This window comes from Pan paniscus, chromosome 2 (genome assembly GCF_029289425.2).
Source record: "Pan paniscus chromosome 2, NHGRI_mPanPan1-v2.0_pri, whole genome shotgun sequence".
NCBI classification, from domain to species: domain Eukaryota; kingdom Metazoa; phylum Chordata; class Mammalia; order Primates; family Hominidae; genus Pan; species Pan paniscus.
Genome location: NC_085926.1, coordinates 38,226,880 through 38,249,137, shown reverse-complemented (window position 1 = coordinate 38,249,137; position 22,258 = coordinate 38,226,880). Strand labels below are relative to the sequence as shown.

Sequence of the window (22,258 nt, the reverse complement as noted above, 5' to 3'; positions counted from 1 at the left end):
CTGCTTTGCTAACAGAAGAAAGTAGAAAAGTAACTTTTAGAGGAAACCTCATTGTGAGCACACCTCACCAGTTCAGAATTATTCTAAGTCAAAAAAGCAAAAAGGTAGCTTACTAACTCAAAAATCTTAAAGTATGGGGCTATTCTGTTAGAAAAAGGTAATTTAACACCAACCACTGATAATTCCCTTAACCCAGCAGATTTCCTAACAGGGGATTTAAATCTTAATTACCTTACAAAGATCTGACCAGACCTAGGAAGAACTCCCCTCAGGACAGGACAATAGATGGTTTCTCCCAGGTGATTGAGAAAAAAACCACAATGGGTATCATTAATTGATAAGGAGACTCTTGTGGAAGCAGAGTTAGGAGAATTGCCTAATAATTGGTCTGCTCAAACGTTGGATCTGTTTGCACTCAGCCAAGCCTTAAAGTACTTACAGAATCAAAAAACTTTATCTCAATCCTGACTCAAAAGGTTACCTACACCCTCTCTGAAATGAATCTGCATAAGAACTGTTTATGAGAATGCATCTTGATGGGGCAAACTGGGTTGTTATGAAATACTCAGGAGCCCAGCCCAGCTCTAGGACTCACCCCTGAGCACAAAGGCAATGTTGGGCACGCTGGTAAAGTACCACTAGAAACCAGCAGCCCGGACCCCTTTCTTTGTGGTCAAGAAAGGTGGGAAAACAGGTGTAGGACTGCTACATCGGTGAGCATAACTAATCCAATAAGCAGAGGTCCATGGGTGGTTACGCACCCTGGAAAGGAATAAGCACTAGGACCATAGAGGACGCTCTAGGACTAATGCTCATCAGAAAATGACTAGGGGTGCTGGCATCGCTATGTTCTTTTTTCTGATGGGAAACATTCCCCCCAAGGCAAAAACACCCCTAAGATGTATTCTGGAGAACTGGGACCAATTTGACCCTCAGACGCTAAGAAAGAAATGACTTATTTTCTTCTACAGTACCACCTGGCCATGATATCCTCTTCAAGAGAAACCTGCCTTCCTGAGGGAAGTATAAATTATAACACCATCTTACAGCTAGATCTCTTTTGTAGAAAAGAAGGCAAATGGAGTGAAGTGCCATATGTACAAACTTTCTTTTCATTAACAGACAACTCACAATTATGTAAAAAGTGTGATTTATGCCCTACAGGAAGCCCTCGGAGTCTACTTCCCTACCCCAGCATCCCCCCAACTCCTTCCCCAACTAATAAGAACCCCCCTTCAACCCAAATGGTCCAAAAGGAGATAAACAAAGGGGTAAACAATGAACCAAAGAGTGCCAATATTCCCCTATTATGCACCCTCCAAGCAGTAGGAGGAGGAGAATTCAGCCCAGCCAGAGTGCATGTACCTTTTTCTCTCTCATACTTATAGCAAATTAAAATAGACCTATGTAAATTCTCAGATAACCCTGATGGCTATATTGATGTTTTACAAGGGTTAGGACAATCCTTTGATCTGACATGGAGAGATATAATGTTACTGCTAAATCCGACATTAACCCCAAATGAGAGAAGTGCCGCCATAACTGGAGCCCGTGAGTTTGGCGATCTCTGGTATCTCAGTCAGGTCAATGATAGGATGACAACAGAGGAAAGAACAATTCCCCACAGGCCAGCAGGCAGTTCCCAGTGTAGACCCTCATTGGGACACAGAATCAGAACATGGAAATTGGTGCCGCAGACATTTGCTAACTTGTGTGCTAGAAGGACTAAGGAAAACTAGAAAGAAGCCTGTGAATTATTCAATGATGTCCACTGTAACACATGGAAAGGAAGAAAATCCTACCGCCTTTCTGGTGAGACTAAGGGAGGCATTGAGGAAGCATACCTCCCTGTCACCTGACTCTATTGAAGGCCAACTAATCTTAAAGGATAAGTTTATCACTCAGTCAGCTGCAGACATTAGAAAAAAACTTCAAAAGCCTGCCTTAGGCCCGGAGCAAAACTTAAAAACCCTATTGAACTTGGTAACCTTGGATTTTTATAATAGAGATCAGGAGGAGCAGGTGGAATGGGACAAATGGGATTTAAAAAAGGCCACCGCTTTAGTCATGGCCCTCAGGCAAGTGAACTTTGGAGGCTCTGGAAAAGGGAAAGGCTGGGCAAATCGAATGCCTAATAAGGCTTGCTTCCAGTGTGGTCTACAAGGACACTTTAAAAAAGATTGTCCAAATAGAAATAAGCTGCCCCCTCGTCCATGCCCCTTATGTCAAGGGCATCACTGGAAGGCCCACTGCCCCAGGGGATGAAGGTCCTCTGAGTCAGAAGCCACTAACTAGATGATCCAGCAGCAGGACTGAGGGTTCCCAGAGCAAGCACCAGCCCATGCCATCACCCTCACAGAGCCCTGGGTATGCTTGACCATTGAGGGCCAGGAGGTTAACTGTCTCCTGGACACTGGCACAGCCTTCTCAGTCTTACTCTCCTGTCCTGGACAACTGTCCTCCAGATCTGTCACTATCCGAGGGGTCCTAGGACAGCCAGTCACTAGATACTTCTCCCAGCCACTAAGTTGTGACTGGGGAACTTTACTCTTTTCACATGCTTTTCTAATTATGCCTGAAAGCCCCATTTCCTTGTTAGGGAGAGACATTCTAGCAAAAGCAGGAGCCATTACACACCTGAACATAGGAGAAGGAACACCCGTTTGTTGTCCCCTGCTTGAGGAAGGAATTAATCCTGAAGTCTGGGCAACAGAAGGACAACATGGACAAGCAAAGAATTCCTGTCCTGTTCAAATTAAACTAAATAATTCTGCCTCCTTTCCCTACCAAAGGCAGTACCCCCTTAGATATGAGGCCCAACAAGGACTCCAAAAAATTGTTAAGAACCTAAAAGCCCAAGGCCTAGTAAAACCATGCAGTAGCCCCTGCAATACTCCAATTTTAGGAGTACAGAAACCCAACGGACAGTGGAGGTTAGTGCAGGATCTCAGGATTATCAATGAGGCTGTTGTCCCTCTATACCCAACTATACCTAACCTTTATACTCTGCTTTCCCAAATACCAGAGGAAGCAGAGTGGTTTACAGTCCTGGACCTTAAGGATGCCTTTTTCTGCATCCCTGTACATCCTGACTCTCAATTCTTGTTTGCCTTTGAAGATCCTTCTAACCCAACATCTCAACTCACCTGGACTGTTTTACCCCAAGAGTTCAGGGATATAGCCCCCATCTATTTGGCCAGGCATTAGCCCAAGACTTGAGCCAGTTCTCATATCTGGACACTCTTGTCCTTTGGTACATGGATGATTTACTTTTAGCCACCTGTTCAGAAACCTTGTGCCATCAAGCCACCCAAGTGCTCTTAAATTTCCTTGCCACCTGTGGCTACAAGGTTTCCAAACCAAAGGCTCAGCTCTGCTCACAGCAGGTTACATACTTAAGGCTAAAATTATCCAAAGGCACCAGGACCCTCAGTAAAGAATGTATCCAGCCTACACTGGCTTTTCCTCATCCCAAAACCCTAAAGCAACTAAGAGAGTTCCTTGGCATAACAGGCTTCTGCCAAATATGGATTCCCAGGTACGGCGAAATAGCCAGGCCATTATATACACTAATTAAGGAAACTCAAAAAGCCAATACCCATTTAGTAAGATGGACACCTGAAGCAGAAGCAGCTTTCCAGGCCCTAAAGAAGGCCCTAACCCAAGCCCCAGTGTTAAGCTTGCCAACGGGGCAAGACTTTTCTTTATACGTCACAGAAAAAAACAGGAATAGTTCTAGGAGTCCTTACACAGGTCTGAGGGATCAGCTTGCATCCCGTGGCATACCTCAGTAAGGAAATTGATGTAGTGGTAAAAGGTTGGCCTCATTGTTTATGGGTAGTGGCGGCAGTAGCAGTCCTAGTATCTGAAGCAGTTAAAATAATACAGGGAAGAGATCTTACTGTGTGGACATCTCATGATATAAATGGCATACTCACTGCTAAAGGAGACTTGTGGCTGTCAGACAACTTTTTGCTTAAATATCAGCCTCTATTACTTGAAGGGCCAGTGCTGCGACTGTGCACTTGTGCAACTCTTAACCCAGCCACAGTTCTTCCAGACAATGAAGAAAAGATAGAACATAACTGTCAACAGGTGATTGCTCAAACCTACGCCACTCAAGGGGACCTTCCAGAGGTTCCCTTGACTGATCCCGACCTCAACTTGTATACTGATGGAAGTTCCTTTGTAGAAAAAGGACTTCGAAAAGCAGGGTATGCAGTGGTCAGTAATAATGAAATACTTGAAAGTAATCCCCTCACTCCAGGAACTAGCGCTCAGCTGGCAAAACTAATAGCCCTCACTTTGGCACTAAAATTAGGAGAAGGAAAAAGGGTAAATATATATACACACTCTAAGTATGCTTACCTAGTCCTCCATGCCCACGCAGCAATATGGAGAGAAAGGAAATTCCTAACTTCCGAGGGAACACCTATCAAACATCAGGAAGCCACTAGGAGATTATTATTGGCTGTACAGAAACCCAAAGAGGTGGCAGTCTTACACTGCCAGGGTCATCAGAAAGGAAAGGAAAAGGAAATAGAAGGGAACCGCCAAGCAGATATTGAAGCCAAAAGAGCCACAAAGCAGGACCCTTCATTAAAAATGCTTATAGAAGGACCCCTAGTATGGGGTAATCCTCTCTGGGAAACCAAGCCCCAGTACTCAACAGGAGAAATAGAATAGGGAACCTCATGAGGACGTAGTTTCCTCTTCTCAGGATGGCTAGCCAACGAAGAAGGAAAAATACTTTTGCCTGCAGCTAACCAATGAAAATTACTTAAAATCCTTCACCAAACCTTTCACTTAGGCATTGATAGCACCCATCAGATGGCCAAATTATTGTTTACTGGACCAGGCCTTTTTAAAACTGTCAAGCAGATAGTCAGGGCCTGTAAAGTGTGCCAAAGAAATAATCCCCTACACTGCAGGCCATACATTTCAATCCCTGTCTCTTTAACCTCTTTGTTAAGTTTGTCTCTTCCAGAATCAAAGCTGTAAAACTACAAATGGATCTTCAAATGGAGTCCCAGATGCAGTCCATGACTAAGATCTACCACAGACCCCTGGACTGGCCTGCTAGTCCACGCTCCAATGTTGATGACATCGAAGGCACCCCTCCCAAGGAAATCTCAACTGCATGACCCCTACTACGCCCCAATTCCGCAGGAAGCAGTTAGAGCGGTCATCGGCCAACCTCCCCAACAGCACTTGAGTTTTCCTGTTGAGAGAGAGAACTGAGAGACAGGACTAGCTGGATTTCCCAGGCCAACTAAGAATCCCTAAGCCTATCTGGGAAAGTGACTGTATCCACCTTTAAACATGGGGCTTGCAACTTAGCTCACACCCGACTAATCAGATAGTAAGGAGAGCTCACTAAAATGCTAATTAGGCAAAAACAGGAGGTAAAGAAATAGCCAATCATCTATTGCCTGAGAGCACAGCAGGAGGGACAATGATGAGGATATAAACCCAGGCATTCAAGCCAGCAACAGCTACCCCCTTTGGGTCCTCTCCCTTTGTATGGGAGCTCTGTTTTCACTGTATAAAATCTTGCAATTGCACACTCTTCTGGTCCATATTTGTTATAGCTCAAGCTAAGTTTTCACTCGCCGTCCACCACTGCTGTTTGTCGCTGTTGCAGACCCATCGCTGACTTCCACCCCTCTGGATCTGGCAGGGTGTCTACTGTGCTCCTGATCCAGCGAGGCGCCCATTGCCACTCCGGATCGGGCTAAAGGCTTGCCATTGTTCCTGCATGGCTAAGTGCCTGGGTTCATCCTAATCGAGCTGAACACTAGTAGCTGGGTTTCATGGTTCTCTTCCGTGACCCACAGCTTCTAATAGAGCTATAACACTCACCGCATGGCCCAAGATTCCATGCCTTAGAATCCTTGAGGCCAAGAACCCCAGATCAGAGAACAAGAGGCTTGCTGCCATCTTGGAAGCAGCCCGCCACCATCTTGGGAGCTCTGGAAGCAAGGACCCCCTAGGTAACAACATGACAACGAATCACAGTGTGGGATCCTGGATTGGATCTCAGACTGGGAAAAGAATGTTAGTGGGAGAACTTGCCAAGTTCAAGTTAGGTCTATAGATTAGTTAATAGTATCATGTCAGTGTTAATTTTCTGGGTTAGATAAGTAAGATGCCAACATTAGGGGAATCTGGGCGTAGAAGGAATGGGAAGTCTGTGTTCATTTTTTTGCTTTTTTTTTTTTTTTTTTTTTGTAGAGATAGAGTCACACTCTGTCACCCAGGTTGGATTGCAGTGGCACAATCATAGCTCACTGCAGCTGAACTCCTGGGCTTAGGTGTGCCTTCTGCCTCAGCCTTCAGAGAAGCTATGTCTATAGGTGTGTGCCACCATGCAGGGCTAATTTTTTTATTTTTTGTAGAGATCAGGTCTCACTTTGCTGCCCAGGATGGTCTTGAACTTCTGGCTTCAAGCGATCCTCCCATCTTGGTCTCCCAAAGTTCTGGGATTACTGGCATGAGCCACTGTGCCCAGCCTCACAACTTTTGTTAAAACCCTAAAATCATTTCAAACTAAGACAATTTTTAAAAACGGGGAACTTTAAAAGATATCATTTTTAATATTGAAATATAGATTAGGAACAATCTAACAAAATACATACAAGACACCCATTAGGATGACTATTATTAATTTTTTTAATCATTTCAAACTAACATGATTTTTTAAAATGGGAAACTTTAAAAGATACCATTTATAATATTGAAATATAGATTAGAAACAACCTAACAAAATATGTACAAGACACCCATTAGGATGACAATTATTAATTTTTTAAAAGAAAAGGAAACAAATGTTGGTGAGGATGTGGAGAAATTTGAACCCTTTTGTATCGGAATGTAAAAGGGTGTAGCCACTGTGGAAAACAGTATGATGGTCCCTAAAAAAATTAAAAATAGGAGTACCATTTGATCCAACAATCTAATTCTGGGTACATACACAAAAGAATTGAAAGCAGGAGCTCAAACAGATTTGTACACCCATGTTCACAGCAGCATTGTTCACAATAGACAAAAGGTGGAAGCAACACAAATGTCCATGGATGGATGAATGGATAAAGAAAGTGTGGTGTATACATACAATGGAATATGGATCAGCCTTAAAAATGAATAAAATTATAATACATGTTACAGTATGAATGAACCTTGAAAACATTCTGCTAAGTGAAATACCAAATCACAAAAGGACATGTATGATTACACTTATATGAGGTACCTAGTCAAATTCATAGACACAGAAAGTAGAATTGTGGTTACCAGGGACTGAGGGAGGAGGAAAAGGGGAGTTATTATGTAGTAGGTACAGAATTTCAGTTTGGGAAAATGAAATAGTTCTGGAGATGGATGGTAGTGAAGGTTGCACAATGATGTGAATTACTTAATGCCACTGAACTGTGCACTTAACAATGGTTAAGATGTTAAATTTTGTGTTGTGTATATATTACATTTTAAAAAATGGTTTAAAAATATGTGCAAGACCTATGTGTAAAATAATGATACAATGTACAGAAATATATGAAGAAAGAAAAGTAAATGTAGAGCTATCTCATGGTCATGAATAAAAGTTGTCAGTTCTCCATATTGATCTGTAGATTCAACACAACTCTAGTCAAAATCCAAAAGGTATTTTTTATAAAATTATTTTTGGCAAGAAGATTCTAAAATGTATATTGAAGGACAAAGGGCATAAATACCTAAGAAAACTCTGAAGAATAATAAGAATGATGTGCCCTGCAAATTATCAAACTATATTATAAAGTTATATGAATTAATGAGAATATGCCAACATAGAAATAGCTAACAGAAAGCCCAGAAATATATCCATGCAAACTTAAAGTTTTGATATCTGAGAGGGGAGTGGCATGATAGGTCAGTAAATGGAAAAATAAATTAAAATTAGATTCGTCATATCATAAACAAAAATTCCAGCCCTATTAAGGCCTTAAATTTCAAGAACAACACTTTTAATAGAAAATATAAGGGAATCTATTTCTGACTTTCAGGTGAGGAAGGATTTCCTAATCAAGACACAAAAACTATGCTGTTTTGTGCTAACCACAAAAATTTAAATTTATAAATTTGACTACAGGTATATAAGAATGTATAAATTGTAGTATATTTATACAGTGAAATACAATATAGCAAGATTAAACTTGCCAAATTTAGCAATATAGCAGTTTTAAGCAGACAAAACTTAAAAATGAAAATCTTAAAGTGGAAAAAAACTGGACACAACTGGAAGGAGATATTTGCACACACACACACATGCACACACACACCTATATCTGAAAAAGGACTAGGATCAAGACTATGTAAAGAGTATGTACAGAACCACAAATCAAGCCAAGCACAGTGGGTCACACCTGTAATCCCAGCACTTTGGGAGGCCAAGGTGGGTGGATCACCTGAGGTCAGGAGTTCAAGACCAGCCTGGCCAATGTGGTGAAACCCTGTCTCCAGTAAAAAAAAAATACAAAAATTAGCCAGGCATGATGGTGCACACCTGTAATCCCAGCTACTCGGGAGGCTGTGGTAGGAGAATCACCTGAACCCAGGAGGCAGAGGCTGCAGTGAGCTGAGATCTGGCCACTGCACTCCCACCTGGGCAACAGAGCAAGACTCCATCTCAAAAACAAACAAACAAACAAACAAAAAAACACACAAATCAGGGCCAGGCATGGTGGCTCACGCCTGTAATCCCAGCACTTTGGGAGGTCGAGGTGGGTGGAATCACCTGAGGTCAGGAGTTCGACACCAGACTGGCCAACATGGTGAAACCCAGTCTCTACTAAAAATACAAAAATTAGCCAGGCGTGGTGGCACACGTCTGTAATCCCAGTTACTCGGGAGGCCGAGGTAGGAAAATTGCTTGAAGGAGGCAGAGGTTGCAGTGAGCCGAGGTGGTGCCACTGCACTCCAGCCTGGGTGACAGAGCGACTCTGTCTAAAAAAAAAAAAAAAAGAAAAGAAAAGAAAAATGGGCCAAAGACCTGAACAGGCATTTTACGAAGAGGAAACTCGTGTGGCCTACAAACATGTGAAGATGCTCAACCTCTTTAATAATGAGGGAAATGCAAATCAAGACCATGGTAGGATATTTATACTCATTTGATTGACAAAACTTTAGAAGTTTTTTGTTTTTTGAGACAGTTTTGCTCTTGTTGCCTGGGCTGGAGTGCAATGGCACAATCTCAGCTCACTGCAACCTTCGCCCCCCGGGTTCAAGCAATTCTCCTGCCTCAGCCTCCCAAGTAGCTGGGATTACAGGCGCGCACCACCACACCCGGCTAATTTTGTATTTTTAGTAGAGACTGGGTAGGACGGGTTTTCTCCATGTTGGTCAGGCTGGTCTTAAACTCCCAACCTCAGGTGATCTGCCCACCTCGGCCTCCCACAGTGCTGGGATTACAGGCGTGAGCCATCATGTCTGGCCAAATTGAGAAGTTTGATAACACCAAGTGGTGGAGAAAACTATCTTGCATACATTCCTGGCAGAATTATTCATAGACCCACTTTGGAAAACAATTTGGCATTGTCTTATAAAGTTGAATATCTGTATACCTTATGACCCAGCAATGCTACTCCCAGGTATATACTCTAGGGAGCCATTTGTACATATGATCCAGGAAATAAGTACCAAAATGTTCATGACACTTTTCAACTGTGAAAAAAGAGCCCAAATGCACATCAATGAAAGAATGCCTAAATTGTAGTAGATTTATATAGTGGAATACACTATAGCGTGAAAATGAAGAAGCTTCAGCTCCATCCATCAACCTGTATGAGTCTCAAAAACAGGATGTTCAGTGAAAAAAGTAAGCCTCAGAAAACCGATGCTCTTTTTATAAAGTTTGGAAACAAGCAAGACTAAAGAAATAATTTCAGTATGTCATGCAATAAAACTATAGATTTTTTTTAACAGCAAGGATGAAATTCAGGAAACCATCTCTGAGGGGAGACAGAGGAATGATGTCAAGGAAGAGGTGGACTGAAATCATTAGAAATATTCTGGCGCTTTGGGTGGGTGATGGATTCACACGTGTCTGTTTTTATTTTGAAAAAATATTGTGCCCAAGGACCCTCTCCTGAAACATCCACTCCTGCTCTTCCTGCAGGGCCCCCTCCCCTCTGCTGGAGACTGATAAAGGCAGCAGTCCCCCACTGTGATGGGGGTATCCCCTGTTCAGTGAACTTCTGCCTGCTACTACTTGCTCTTAGTATTTTCCACAGCCAAAACTCATCTTCACATTGATCATGTTAATGGCTACAGAATCTTTGTTAAGGTGCTGTTTACTTCATGGTAGCTACTGGGCACCAAGGCTGTTTCTCACTGCTTCCTCACTACCCCAGACAACTTTTCTGTACACATTATTGTGCAGAAGGCTCTCTTTCTTCCCTGGGCTAAGGTCCAAGAAGTAGGATTGTTTATATGGCTCTTATAACATAGGCTCATAATGTCCTCCGGAAAGAGCAACCCATTTCAGAGTCCACAACAGTTCACGAGGTGTCCATTTCCTTACAGTCCCACCAGCAGCATTGGGTCTTATAATTTGTATTGCTTTTCGGTCATTTTGTAGTATGATGAGAACCCTTGTCTCTGTTCTTGTGATTTTTTTTTTTTAATTTTGTGGGAGGCTAATCACCCACATTGTCAGGCCAGGTGTCCTTGAAGGGGACATTCTTCCACGTATTCTCACATTTCCTACACTCTGGTCCTTCGTCTCACGGGCACTTGCTCCCTAAGCACTGCGGAAGACACTGAGGCATATTGTAATGATTAGCGGAGGCCTCCTTTCTAAGTTCTTCCTCTCATTTCTGCCAAGATCCCTGCACATTCCCAGCATTCTGGGAAAGTTTCTTCAGAGAATTCTTTAGAGGACGGGCCTTGGCTGGGACACCAGGGGCCCTTGCCTGGCTGGGGATAGCACTGTGGTGGGCCTAGAGGGCAGGGATCTGTGGGGAGGCCGAGCTGCATTCGCCAAATCTATCCCTCTTAGGCTGGCCCTGGAGGAGTGACCCAGCCTGGCCCCCAGCCCCCATGGGGTCCTCACCTGGGCATGTTACCAAGCTGCCCCACTAGCCCTAGCCAAGGCTAGGGCCACTTTCAGAAGCCACCACGAGCCCCTCACTCTACTATTGGACAGGGTGGACAGGGATGGAGAAGAGCTCACTGTCTGCTTGAGGAGAAGTCCCCTTTCCCTCTTGGGCCCCTAGTTTTCTACCAGTCACACCAGGGGGCTGCCTCCTTCTCAGACTGCGACTGCTGTTCCATAATCCAGGGAAGAGGTCTCCAGCTCATCGTCTACGGGACAAATCCAGCCTGCAGACACATTTCCCTTGGCTAGCCCATTTGGTGCCTCACTGTATCTTGGAATGTGATTTAACTGCCAAAAGTTGATTTCACATAAATGCAGCATTTTCTTTTTGAAGTTTGGCCAATGGGACAGCATTCCCATCTGGCAACAATTAGCAAATCTGAGCAGGGGCCCCTCCTTTAGACTGAGAGTCTGCTCTGTTTTTTGTGATTATTGTTGTTGTTGTTGTTTGTTTGTGAGACAGAATCTCGGTCTGTCACCCAGGCTGGAATGTAGTGGTGTGATCTCGGCTTACTGCACCCTCTGCTTCCTGGGTTCAAGTGATTCTCCTGGCTCAGCCTCCCGAGTAGCTGGTACTACAGGTGCAAGCCACCACGCCTGGCTAATTTTTGTATTTTTAGTAGAGATGGGGTTTCACCATGTTGGCCAGGCTGGTCTCGAACTCCTGACCTCAAGTGATTTTCCCGCCTCGGCCTCCCAAAGTGCTGGGATTACAGGCGTGAGCCACTGCACCCAGCTCCTGCTACTTCTGATGTGTGCATGCAGGAGGCCCAGCAGAGCCCGGCACCATTTCCCCATTTCACTTGTCTTTGCCTCCTGCCTGGCCCCAAGTTCGGGATCCCTTATCTCAGCAGAATTTGGAGATGCATAAGAGGCAGGGAACACAGAGGGAGAGCATGCTTAGATGTGTGTGTGCTGGGAGGTGGGGGAGGCTGCATAAGCGCCCCCCGGAGAGATCTATGCCTAATCCTCAGAACTCGTAAATATGTTTCCTTACATGGCAAGGGGGGTTAAAGTTACAGATGAAGTTAAGGTTACTACTTAGCTGACTTTAAAATAGATTATCCTGGATTGTCAGGTAGGTCCCATTAATCCCAGGATCCTTAAATGCATAAGACCCAAAGAAATGCAGCGTGATAAAGATTTGGGCAGCCGTTGGTGGCTTTGAAGATGCAAGGGGTCCCAGAGCCAAGGAATGCAGGAGGCTCTAGAAGCTGGAAAAGGCAAGAAAGGAAATGAGCTCTGCCCTAGAGCCTCCAGAAAGGAAGGCAATCCTTCTGAGACCTTGATCTTAGCCTGCTGAGGCCCATTTGTTCTTCTGACCTCCAAAACCATTAGGTAATAAGTCTCTGCTGTTTCAAGCCACTAAGTGTGGGCATTTGTTATAGCAGCAATAGGAAACCAATACAGGATGTATGTGTGTAAGGCTGGAGAGGGTGGAGGTGGATAAAGGAGACTTTCCAGGGAGGGAGAGCCTCTGCTGTCCTCTCAGAGATGTGGCTTCTGGACCAGAGCCATCTGTACCAGCCTCCCTCTGCAGGGACCGCTTCAGCATCCCCCAGCACCACCTGATACCCCAATACCCTGGAGCACTCACTCCCTCTACCCATCCCAAAGGCCCTCTGCCAGGTGGACAGGCCCCAGGCAATTGGCTCTCAATGTGCCAAAGAGGTAACTGAGGCCTGGGAGAAGCATAGCCAGGAGCAGCACTCCACCTGCCGCAGGAGATGGCCAGACGCCACACCTGAGAACTCACGCTTTCTGGGAGGGCAGCCCGCTCCTTCCACAGATTCCCCACAGCCAAACAGGCCCAGGCAGGCTCCTGTCCACACCTGTGCTGAGAACGCGGCCGCAAAATTGCCAGGGTTCATCATAATTTCTACTCTCCACACCCTCCCGGCCCTGCCTCCCTGTAGGCAGGACCGCAAGCCAAAGCCAGGGCCCACCTGACCACAATCCAGGCCCAGCCAGACCCTTGGAAGCAGAACCTTTGAGCTCCACTGGTGTCCAGGAAGTAGTGTCACAATGGGGTGGGGAGGTCCTTGGGGTGGGCTGGGAATGGTGAGGGTCAGCATTCTACTCCAGGGACACAACTGGCCGCAGCCTCCAGGGGCAAGGCAGGTCAGGAAAACTGCCACACAAACCCCCCTGCCCCTGTCTTTGTGCAGGCTGTTTACCCCACACGAGGGCTCCACCTCCACTCTCGGAAATTCTCCTGTCCTTCCAGATATCACTCATTTATCAACTATTCTTCAAGCCTTCCTGAGCCCACAGCTGGAAATGGCTTGGCCCTACCCCACTCACTTCTGCTCTGTCTCTCCGTGACACTCCCCTGCCAACCAGCCTTGGTCAGAGCTGCCGGGGTCTGACCCATCTCCCCCATAAGCTAGAAGCCTCCTCTGCCAGATTGCAGGAACAGGGCTTCAAGCTTCATGCTTGGGGGAAGGGAAGCCAAAGTGGCAGGACAGGAAAACCAGCACAGGGCCTGGTACAAGGCAGACCATCCTTGTACCAGTACAGCATGTACTTAGGACCTCAACAAAATTAGAGCATTGCTATGGTTTAATATTTGTCCTCTCCAAAACTCATGTTGAAACTTCATCTCCAGTGTGGTAGCATGATGGGGCCTTTAAGATGTAATTGGGTCATGAGTGTAATCTGTTAATCCATGAATCACCATTCATGGATTAGTAGATTAATGGGTTAATGAGTTATGAGAATGGGACTGGTGACTTTATAACAAGAGGAAGAAAGACAAGCTAGCTTGCTCGGTTCCCTCACCTGTGCCCCCTTGGGAGGCTGCAGAGTTCCCAACAGCAAGAAGGCCCTTACCAGATGTATTCCCTAAACCTTGGACTTCCCAGCCTCCAGAACTGTAAGAAATAAATTTCTTTTCTTTATAAATAACTCAGTTTCAAGCAGTCTGTTATAAGCAACAGAAAATGGACTAACACAGACACTTAAGACACAAAAAAAAATTAAAAGAATTTCATATATTTGAAAAAAAATGAAGTATTGATCACAGGGAAACCTACTTACAGCTCTTTTGCAGTTTCCTATGGCTCAATCTTCACTTGTTTGGGGGCAGGGCACTGCAATCTTATTGGTATCTGGGGCATCAGATCCTTCCTCTTTCACCAGACCTCCCTCGGGGTGTCTGCAGGTCACCTCAGTGGTTGGTCCTAGGCCCCTCATCCCCCCTAGAGTTCCCCACTCTTGAGCAGCAGCACTCTGGGGGTCAAAGGGACCAAGCAGACAGCACAGTGAGCACCCAGAAGCCATCAGTGAGACTGAAGAGCAGGGTGGGAGCACCCCTTTGTTTTGGTTTGTTTTGGTTACATAAGATCCCAGAACTCGGCTGGGCATGGTGGCTCACGCCTGTAATCCCAGCACTTTGGGAGGCTGAGGCAGACGAATCACCTGAGGTCAGGAGTTCAAGACCAGCCTGGCCAACATGGCAAAACCCTGTCTCTACTAAAAATACAAAAATTAGCCTGGCGCAGTGGCGCACACCTGTAATCCCAGTTACTTGGGAAGCTGAGGCAAGAGAATCGCTTGAACCCAGGAGGCAGAAGTTGCGGTGAGCAGAGAATTGCACCACTGCACTCCAGCCTGGGTGACAAACTGAGACTCCTTTTCAAAAAAAAAAAAAAGATCCCAGAACTCTCTGGGTTGAGAAGAGCCCCAATAACAGCTGAGATGAATTTCCAATCAGCTCAGCAAGATGGAGGCTCATAGGCTAAAGAAACACTCTGTTGCCTGCAGATATGAGTTTACAGAACAAATATTCATACCAGCTACAAATGTTGATTGCCTTTGTTAAAAATTTAGGAGGTCATTTTTGTTTCCCTTGGTTACAGGTTGAGAAAACTAGTAAATATGAGGGTCAAATTGTTTCTAGGCAAAAAGGGGCTTGCTGTTCAATGTGCTAGAAGCCAATATTATGACACCGGGTTTTTGAGAAAAGAAAAGCTTTTAATTATGGGCCGGCCGACACGGAGACAGGAGTCCAGCTTGAATCTGTCTCCCTGGGCTGGTGCTAAGGCAGTGTTTTTATTAGAAAAGGTGTCGGGATTCTGAGATTAGCAGGTGATTAGTGGAAGGAAAGAGGAGGTCTGGAAAGTCCTCCAGCATGCGCAGTTCTCTTCATGACACCTCATAGATCACATGGGCAGGTACGGGGGGAGTGAGTATGAAACACGCAGTGGAAATTCAGGCTGTGATGTCAGCAAGCAGGTACTGCACAGACTCTAGTTGGCCACATTGGTTCCAACCTATTTTAGCCAGCTTTGTTGTCTTACAAGTGGAGGGACTTTCAGCATCTCAGCAAGTTGTTTCTTTGCTTACCTGCCATCCTGCAAACTCAAGAATTTCTGTTAGTCATTGGTGTCTTTAACTGTTTGGGGCACAGTTTCGCTTTCACACACCTGGACTAAATGTTTAGGACTGATAGTCACCATTGCCGTAACCTTTGAGGAGCAAAATCAAGGAGATACACAACCAGGGTCCAGTGAAGCTGCATATCTTCTCCTTCAGAGTCCCAGAGACCTCAGCAGCCAACCTCCCATCAGTGACTGCTAAAGGACACTTACCCATTCATCAGAGCAAACCACAGGACACTTTTAAATACACACAGAAAAAAAAAATCTTTCTCCCCAACCAACCATAATCCCCCCAAAAAGGAAAGAAAAAGTCTCCAGGGGCCAGGCATGGTGGCTCATGCCTGTAATCCCAATACTTTGGGAGGCCGAGGTGGGCGGATCACGAGTTCAGGAGTTTGAGACCAGCCTGGCCAACTTGGCAAAACCCCATCTCTACCAAAAATACAAAAATTAGCCAGGCTTGGCCGTTCATGTCTCTTCCTGGGAATGACAATCATTCCGTCTTAAAGGGAGCAAGTGTCCATATCTTAGAGGAGGAAACTGCCTTTAGCTGGGAAATGGCCCTTTCCCCACTTCTATCTGGTTTTCCGCACCCCTTGGCAGTTTCAGCCTGGGAGACACATTGTGCCCAGAAAGACTTGCTAGTATTCCCCAAGAGGATGCCATGAATGGGCACACAGTAGGAAGCTAAATAGAGCTTTTGTCCAGCACTTCAAAGCTGAGAATCGTGAGTGAGGAATATCCATGTGTTTGGAAGACAGGTGCTGAACACTTCCATGCTGGGTTTACAGGAAACTGGTCCAGCATCTACGCCCAACCCCGAACCAGCCATGCAGGAGAAGGTGAGCAAGCTGGGGTGCCTGTGAGAAGAGAGACTGAAACCTTCTCCCTAGTGGGAGGTTAGCTGGGGCAAGGCAGGGGCAGTGGCCAGGCAAGCTCTTTTTCTATCTACCATTTGGTGACACAATGATATATGGTGTTCTTGCAGGCTAAGGAGGTGCTAAGGAAGGCAGTCCGGCTTGAGGTCTCTTTATGGGCGCCCATCTAAGAAGGCCATCTTTTTTTTTTTTTTTTTTTTTTTTTTTGAGACGGAGTCTCTTTCTGTTGCCCAGGTTGGAGTGCAGTGGTGCGATCTTGGCTCACTGCAAACTCCGCCTCCCAGGGTCAAGCGATTCTCCTGCCTCAGCCTCCCAAGTAGCTGCGATTACAGGCATGCACCACCATATAGGACTAATTTTTGTATTTTTAGTAGAGACAGGGTTTTGCCATGCCAGCCAGGCTGGTCTCAAATTCCTGACCTCAGGTAATCCGCCCGCCTCAGCCTCCCAAAGTGCTGGGATTACAGGCATGAACCACCACGCCCAGCCAAGAAGGCCATCTTGGTTGGGTCAGGGGCTGCCAGCTGTAGGACAGGTTGTGGGAGCAATGCTGGGTGGGGCTGGAGAAGGGTCCCAAGAGGAGCTGGGAGTACATTGGGAGCATATTGCTCATTCTAAGGAACAATACCAAGGCCTGAGAGGATCTCTGAGAAGCCCAAGAAGATGGCCCGTGGAAAAGGCAGCTTTCAGAAGCCTGACAAAACACACCAACTGGCATTAGCCAATGTGCACCAGAAAGAATTGCAACCAGCAGCAGCTAGGTGAAAAGACCTCTACCCTTTCCCTCACCCTGCATGGGCCCTGGAAGGTCCAGAAGCAGCTGAGCATGAGCAGGAGGAGGCGGGGTGAGGCGGGGAGCAGAACAAACCTCCTTTCCTTCCCCAAGCTGGTCCCTGAGCCACACATAGGTTAGGCATGAGCTGAGTGTAGGGCGGGGGTTTGGGCCATCTTTGAAGTGAACGCAAGGTGGAAGTTTTGATTTAGGCTGAACTGAATCTTCTCTCTGTATGACCCAGTGACCTATGGGGTCATACGTTAGCCAGAGGAATCTGGTCCATCCGCTAGAAGGAATCATAACCTTCCTTTTATCCACAGCATTTTCATCCACCTGCCTGGGTAGAGTCCACAACTTCACATTTGTTTCCTCTCCCCTCCTGTTCCCACAAATTGGAAATGGCTTACCTTGTGTTCTGTTCTGAACATCACTGTGTTTTGAGGGCAGGGGACTCCAGATTGAGGAGATCAAGAGAGCCATACCCCATGAAGATTGTTAGAGGACAAGTTAAGTCCAAGACATACCCAAGATCCTAACCCAGACAGAGTATTGGGGGCAGGGCTCTGGAGATGAGAAAGGTGAAGGAGGCCGGGAGGTCCTGTCTCAGATGGTGGTTCCCAGTCTGGGATTGGACTCGGCAGGAGGTGACAGCCATGGGCCAGATTGTGGTGTCCTGCCTCCATAAGCAAGGCTGGTCTTGCCCTGTGTCCCTGTGGGTCCTGGCCATATCCAAGGAGGTGTTTAGGCAGCTCCCTGCTGCTGATGGTCCAGCTCTTAGAGACCTCAATCAGAAGTATGTGCTGCTCACAAAGGCCACTCCCGGGCTGGAAGTTCTTCCCTTGGCCTCTGTTTCCTTCTCTGAGGGCACTGATTTGGGGGACCTAGAGGGAGCAGAAGGCTGTCATTGGCTGCCCAGGAATTGGTCCCATGACAGTGTCCCTCACCACCTCCCTCCTCAAAGTAAGGGGAATCCGAACTAAAGCCAGCCAGATGTCTGTGGTTCTGGAGGACCCCATATTAGCCTCTAGGCAACAGTGGACGAGTGACGAGGTGGAGGCCTGGGCATATAGAGTGCGTGGCCAATGTGAGACCCAAGTCGTGGTTTCAGTGCAAGCAAGCAGCTCACCGTGGGTGAGGCCCCAGCTCCAGGTCCTGGAGGGTGTCTTTCAGGCCCTGGCCACGCGTCTCTGGCAGCAGGGTGCACAGCAGGCCGGCCACGATGGGGAGGCTGCCGTAGATGAGCATGGGGAGGGCAGCGTGGTACTCTCCCAGCAGGATCACAAGTGGTGTGAGGATGCCCCCGATCCGTGAGAAGATGCCCACCAGCCCCATGCCTGTCTGCCTGGGGGAAGACCAGGGCAAGCTAAGTAGACCTGGGCCCAACTCTGGGCCTCAGCTTCACCCTAGTATATTTCCTCGGGAGAGTCCAGACCTCAAAGGTCTGCAGGGTCTCCAGCCTCACCCAGCCCAGCCAGCGTTCCTGCTCTCTGCTCCTGCCTCCAACCCTGCTCCCTGCCTGCTACACCCCTGCTCGCCTGTCAAGTCTCAGGTCGGAGGCTGCACATCCTTACCACTCTTCCACCCCAAGTGCTCCTTCTCTGTGGCCATTCATTCTTAGATGTGTCCCATATTCCTGTCCTGTCCGCCAGGGCATGGCCTACTTGCCTGTCTGTCCTCCACCATTCTGAGGACAACTTGAGGGCTTGGGCTAGATTTCTAGTTGTCCTGGACCCCGCCCAGCACTGCTGCCGCAGAGCCAGCCCTGTCAGCTATTTGTGGAATGGGGTGAGGGCCGAGGAGGGACAGCCAAATCAGCGTCTCAGTAGCAGAGGAGCAGGAGTCACACTGCAGCTCTTACCGGAGGATGGTGGGGAAAAGCTCGGCAGAGTACACATAGGAGATGGTAAAGGCAGCAGCTGTGGCCATCTTCCCCACCACAGCCAGCATGGTGACCACCACGGGCAGATCTGGCAGAGGGTAGACAGCCCCATCACCTGGGCCCTGACGCCGGTCTCATCCACTGAAACTCCCCACCCCTTCTGTACCCAAACCCCAGGGAAGCCTTTACTCCTGGAAGCAGAACAATGGCCACTGGTCTAGCCCCTGGCAGCCGGTGGGTGAGGGGGCATGCGGGTGAGGGATAGCCAGCCCTGGTACCTGCTGGGATGAAGATGATGATGATACACATCAGGCCACCCAAGACCAAGGTCCCCAACTGGCTCCACTTGCGGCCAAACCTCTGCATCATGAAGATGCTGGAACAGCGGGCAGGCACCTCAACAGCTCCAAAGATGAGCTGCGTCAGATAGACGTCCAGGCCGAAGTCCCCCACTTGGAGGCTCAGGCCGTAGTACCCCAGACTGTCCACAAACCTACAAGGTAATGAAGGGTGCCTGTCACTGCTGGGTGACGAGACACCACCCAGAGGGAGAGCCTGCCTTGGTCAGCAGTCACAGCAGGGGACACTGGCACAACCAGGGAGAGACCATCCCAGCCAAACAGCCACCAGCCCACCCCTCTGCCAACACACACCAGGGAGGCTGCAGCCCTGTGGTTCTGTCCTCGGGTTCTGGGCACTCACCAGACACAGAAGATAATCAGGGTCACCTTCCGGAGCTGGGGGTGTCTGAACAGATCCAGGGCATTCCCTGAGGGGCCTGTCTTCTCTGGGACCAGCTGGGAGGAAGAAGCAGAGTGAGAAGCCAGGTAGGAAGATCCATGTGGGTCTGATTCTGGGCCTGGGCCTGGGCCTGCTGGAAGTACCTGGTTCATGAGCTCCGGGGAGAGTTTCCGCCTATTGACCGAGGCTGCCTTCTGGATCAGTTGTATCGCCTCGTCCATCCTCCCATGGGTCAGGAGCCAACGTGCAGATTCTGGCAGAGCCCTGTGGGTCAGCAACGGCTATGACCTTGGGGCCTGGAGTCCTAGGGAGCTTTCTGGCTTGTTTCAGTGCAAACTGAACCCCACACCCAGCTGTGACAGGCTCCCTCTCCCAGACTCACCTCTGACTGTCCTATGAACATGGGTGCTGCACTCCAACCCCACCACAACACAACTAACCTGGGGGGGCTTGCTCCTGGCATGTATTTTCCTCACCAGAAGTAGAAGAAGAGCAGTAAGCCAGGCGCAGTGCCGGTGATCTGAAGGAGCCTCCAGTTGCGGAAACCGTAGGCGAGTCCCGCAAGCACCATCTGCCCGAGGGAGAAGTTGCACTGGGCCAGGACCACGGCCTGCGTCCTCCATGAGGGCCCCACCCATTCTGTCACTGTGGCAATGGAGAGGTTGAGACAGGGCTAATCCCTGCCATTCACTCCCCATTACTCCTAGATGCCACCCTGTGGGGGCTGGGCCTCAGTGCCAACACAGGAAGCACCAGTGCGACCACTTCAGATGTGGGGTACCTGAAAAGACCTCCACAGGCCGTTTGGGGCTGTGGCCCTCCCAGGCCCCTGGGCCTCACCCTATGGCTGAAGGCTCCAGGGCCCAGACACTCACGTAGGGTGACATTGCTGAAGCTAAGTCCAGCGACGGCAGTAGCCACAGCAAAGCGCAGGGCCATGTAGAGCTCAAAGCTGGGCACAAAGGCTGTGGCCAGGCCGATGAGGGTGAAGAGGAGCAGCTGTGCCAGGATTGTGGCCTTGCGGCCAATCCTGAGGAAACAGGGCAGGTCTGTGGGGAGGGTCCCTCCCGGAAGGCATCTGAGGAGAAGGCCGCAAGGGGGCCCAGCCCTGTCCTGGGGTCTCTGTCTGAGGGAGGAGACACAGCCCTTCCCTGAGCCCCATTTGAGGGTAGGGGGAAGAGGGCCTCGCCTAAAGGCCAGTGTAAGGGGCATAAGGGGGACTTGGGCCTGTGCCAGAGCTGACGAGCTTGCTAGGCAGGGAGTGGGCAGGGCAAGGTTCTTACCGGTCGCAGAGGGGCCCAAACATGAGGGTGCCAACAAGGAGCCCAGCCATGAACACTGACTGTGTGGTGTCCTTCAGGTGCTTCCGATCACAAACCAGGTTGAACTGAGGGAGACACAGGCAGATGTGAGTCCAGGGGCTGCAAGGAGGGCAAGCCCTACACCACCTGGCCCACTACAAACCCTTCAGGGCAGGAGCTCATGGTTCCCAAACTGTGTACTGAGGCACTCCAGGGCACCATGGTGAACTCACTGAGCATGGCAGGGCAATTCAGGTTTTAAAGGGAAATACAAGTTGACATCTCTCTGATATCACACAAATTACTAGCTCAGGATAGTTCACACTTTCAACGTGAGACCACACTACTTTCCTTCCAATGACATCATATCTATGTGAAATCTGACATCATATCTATAGGAAAGTGCTTTTGGCAGTTGCTGTGAAAGCAAATGCCACATGAAAATCAATGTGGAAGAGAAAGTGAGGGAGGTAGTGTTTAAGGACTGAGAAGTTGTACAATGCCCAGTAAGTGCATACATCCTATCAGTAGGTTATTGTATTTAAGAATAACATTAAAATATTTTGCTGTCAACTTATGCATTTATTCCAAAAAATAACTACTAAGTTGTTAGGACATAAACACTTGTTTGAACTTAATGACTTAATACATAGAGCTGTTAGGCATTTCTTTTGGCCTGGAGATGCCATGTAAAATTATTGACACAATAAGGATGCAAATTTTGGAACCCTGTGACAAATCATTAATTGCTGCTTCTTAACAAATGGGGCCGCTTCTCCATAGCCAGGGCACCCCTGGGACACACTTGGGTCTCTCCATGTTTTTCTACCTGGCTGCAAAATCCCCCTGAAGTACCCACCATTCACAGGCAATCAGAATCCTAAGGAGCCCTCACACATGCCTTGAGGAAGGCGATTAGGAGAGAGGAACACACACACACATACACACGCACACACAGAGGGAGGGAGGGAGAGAATGAGAGAATGTGCAGGTGTGTGACAGAGAAAGAGAGAGACACAGAGAATGCTAATCCACCCAAGACCTATAGAGAGAATCCCACAGCCTGAGAAACCAAGAGGAGAAGATATTTGGGTCCATACCACTCTGTACACACGTCTACTGTATGTGCACTTGACTCACTTGACTGACCCCCACCCCAGGGGGTTTGTGGGCC

General features: G+C 47.8%; 1 protein-coding gene across 8 annotated transcripts in view; it reads right to left on the bottom strand.

The window, feature by feature from the left end:
- The window catches only part of LOC100994888 (solute carrier family 22 member 13), a 54,626-nt gene that overhangs the window by 23,374 nt on the left and 8,994 nt on the right, over positions 1 to 22,258 (bottom strand). For 3 of the 8 annotated variants that reach the window (XM_055109667.3, XM_055109669.3, XM_055109670.3), the window contains exon 1: positions 12,873 to 13,197. Coding sequence is in view for 1 of the 8 variants with exons in the window: in XM_063602266.1 (XP_063458336.1) it covers positions 17,951 to 18,044; positions 18,290 to 18,505; positions 19,022 to 19,130; positions 19,321 to 19,535; positions 19,745 to 19,839; positions 19,927 to 20,047; positions 20,260 to 20,428; positions 20,659 to 20,813; positions 21,067 to 21,170 (1,278 nt within the window). In the remaining 7 variants the exon portion in view is untranslated. Of the gene's footprint in view, positions 1 to 12,872; positions 18,045 to 18,289; positions 18,506 to 19,021; positions 19,131 to 19,320; positions 19,536 to 19,744; positions 19,840 to 19,926; positions 20,048 to 20,259; positions 20,429 to 20,658; positions 20,814 to 21,066; positions 21,171 to 22,258 lie in introns of those variants that run through there. The other 5 variants (XM_055109665.3, XM_055109668.3, XM_063602266.1 and 2 more) reach the window with 4 other exon arrangements.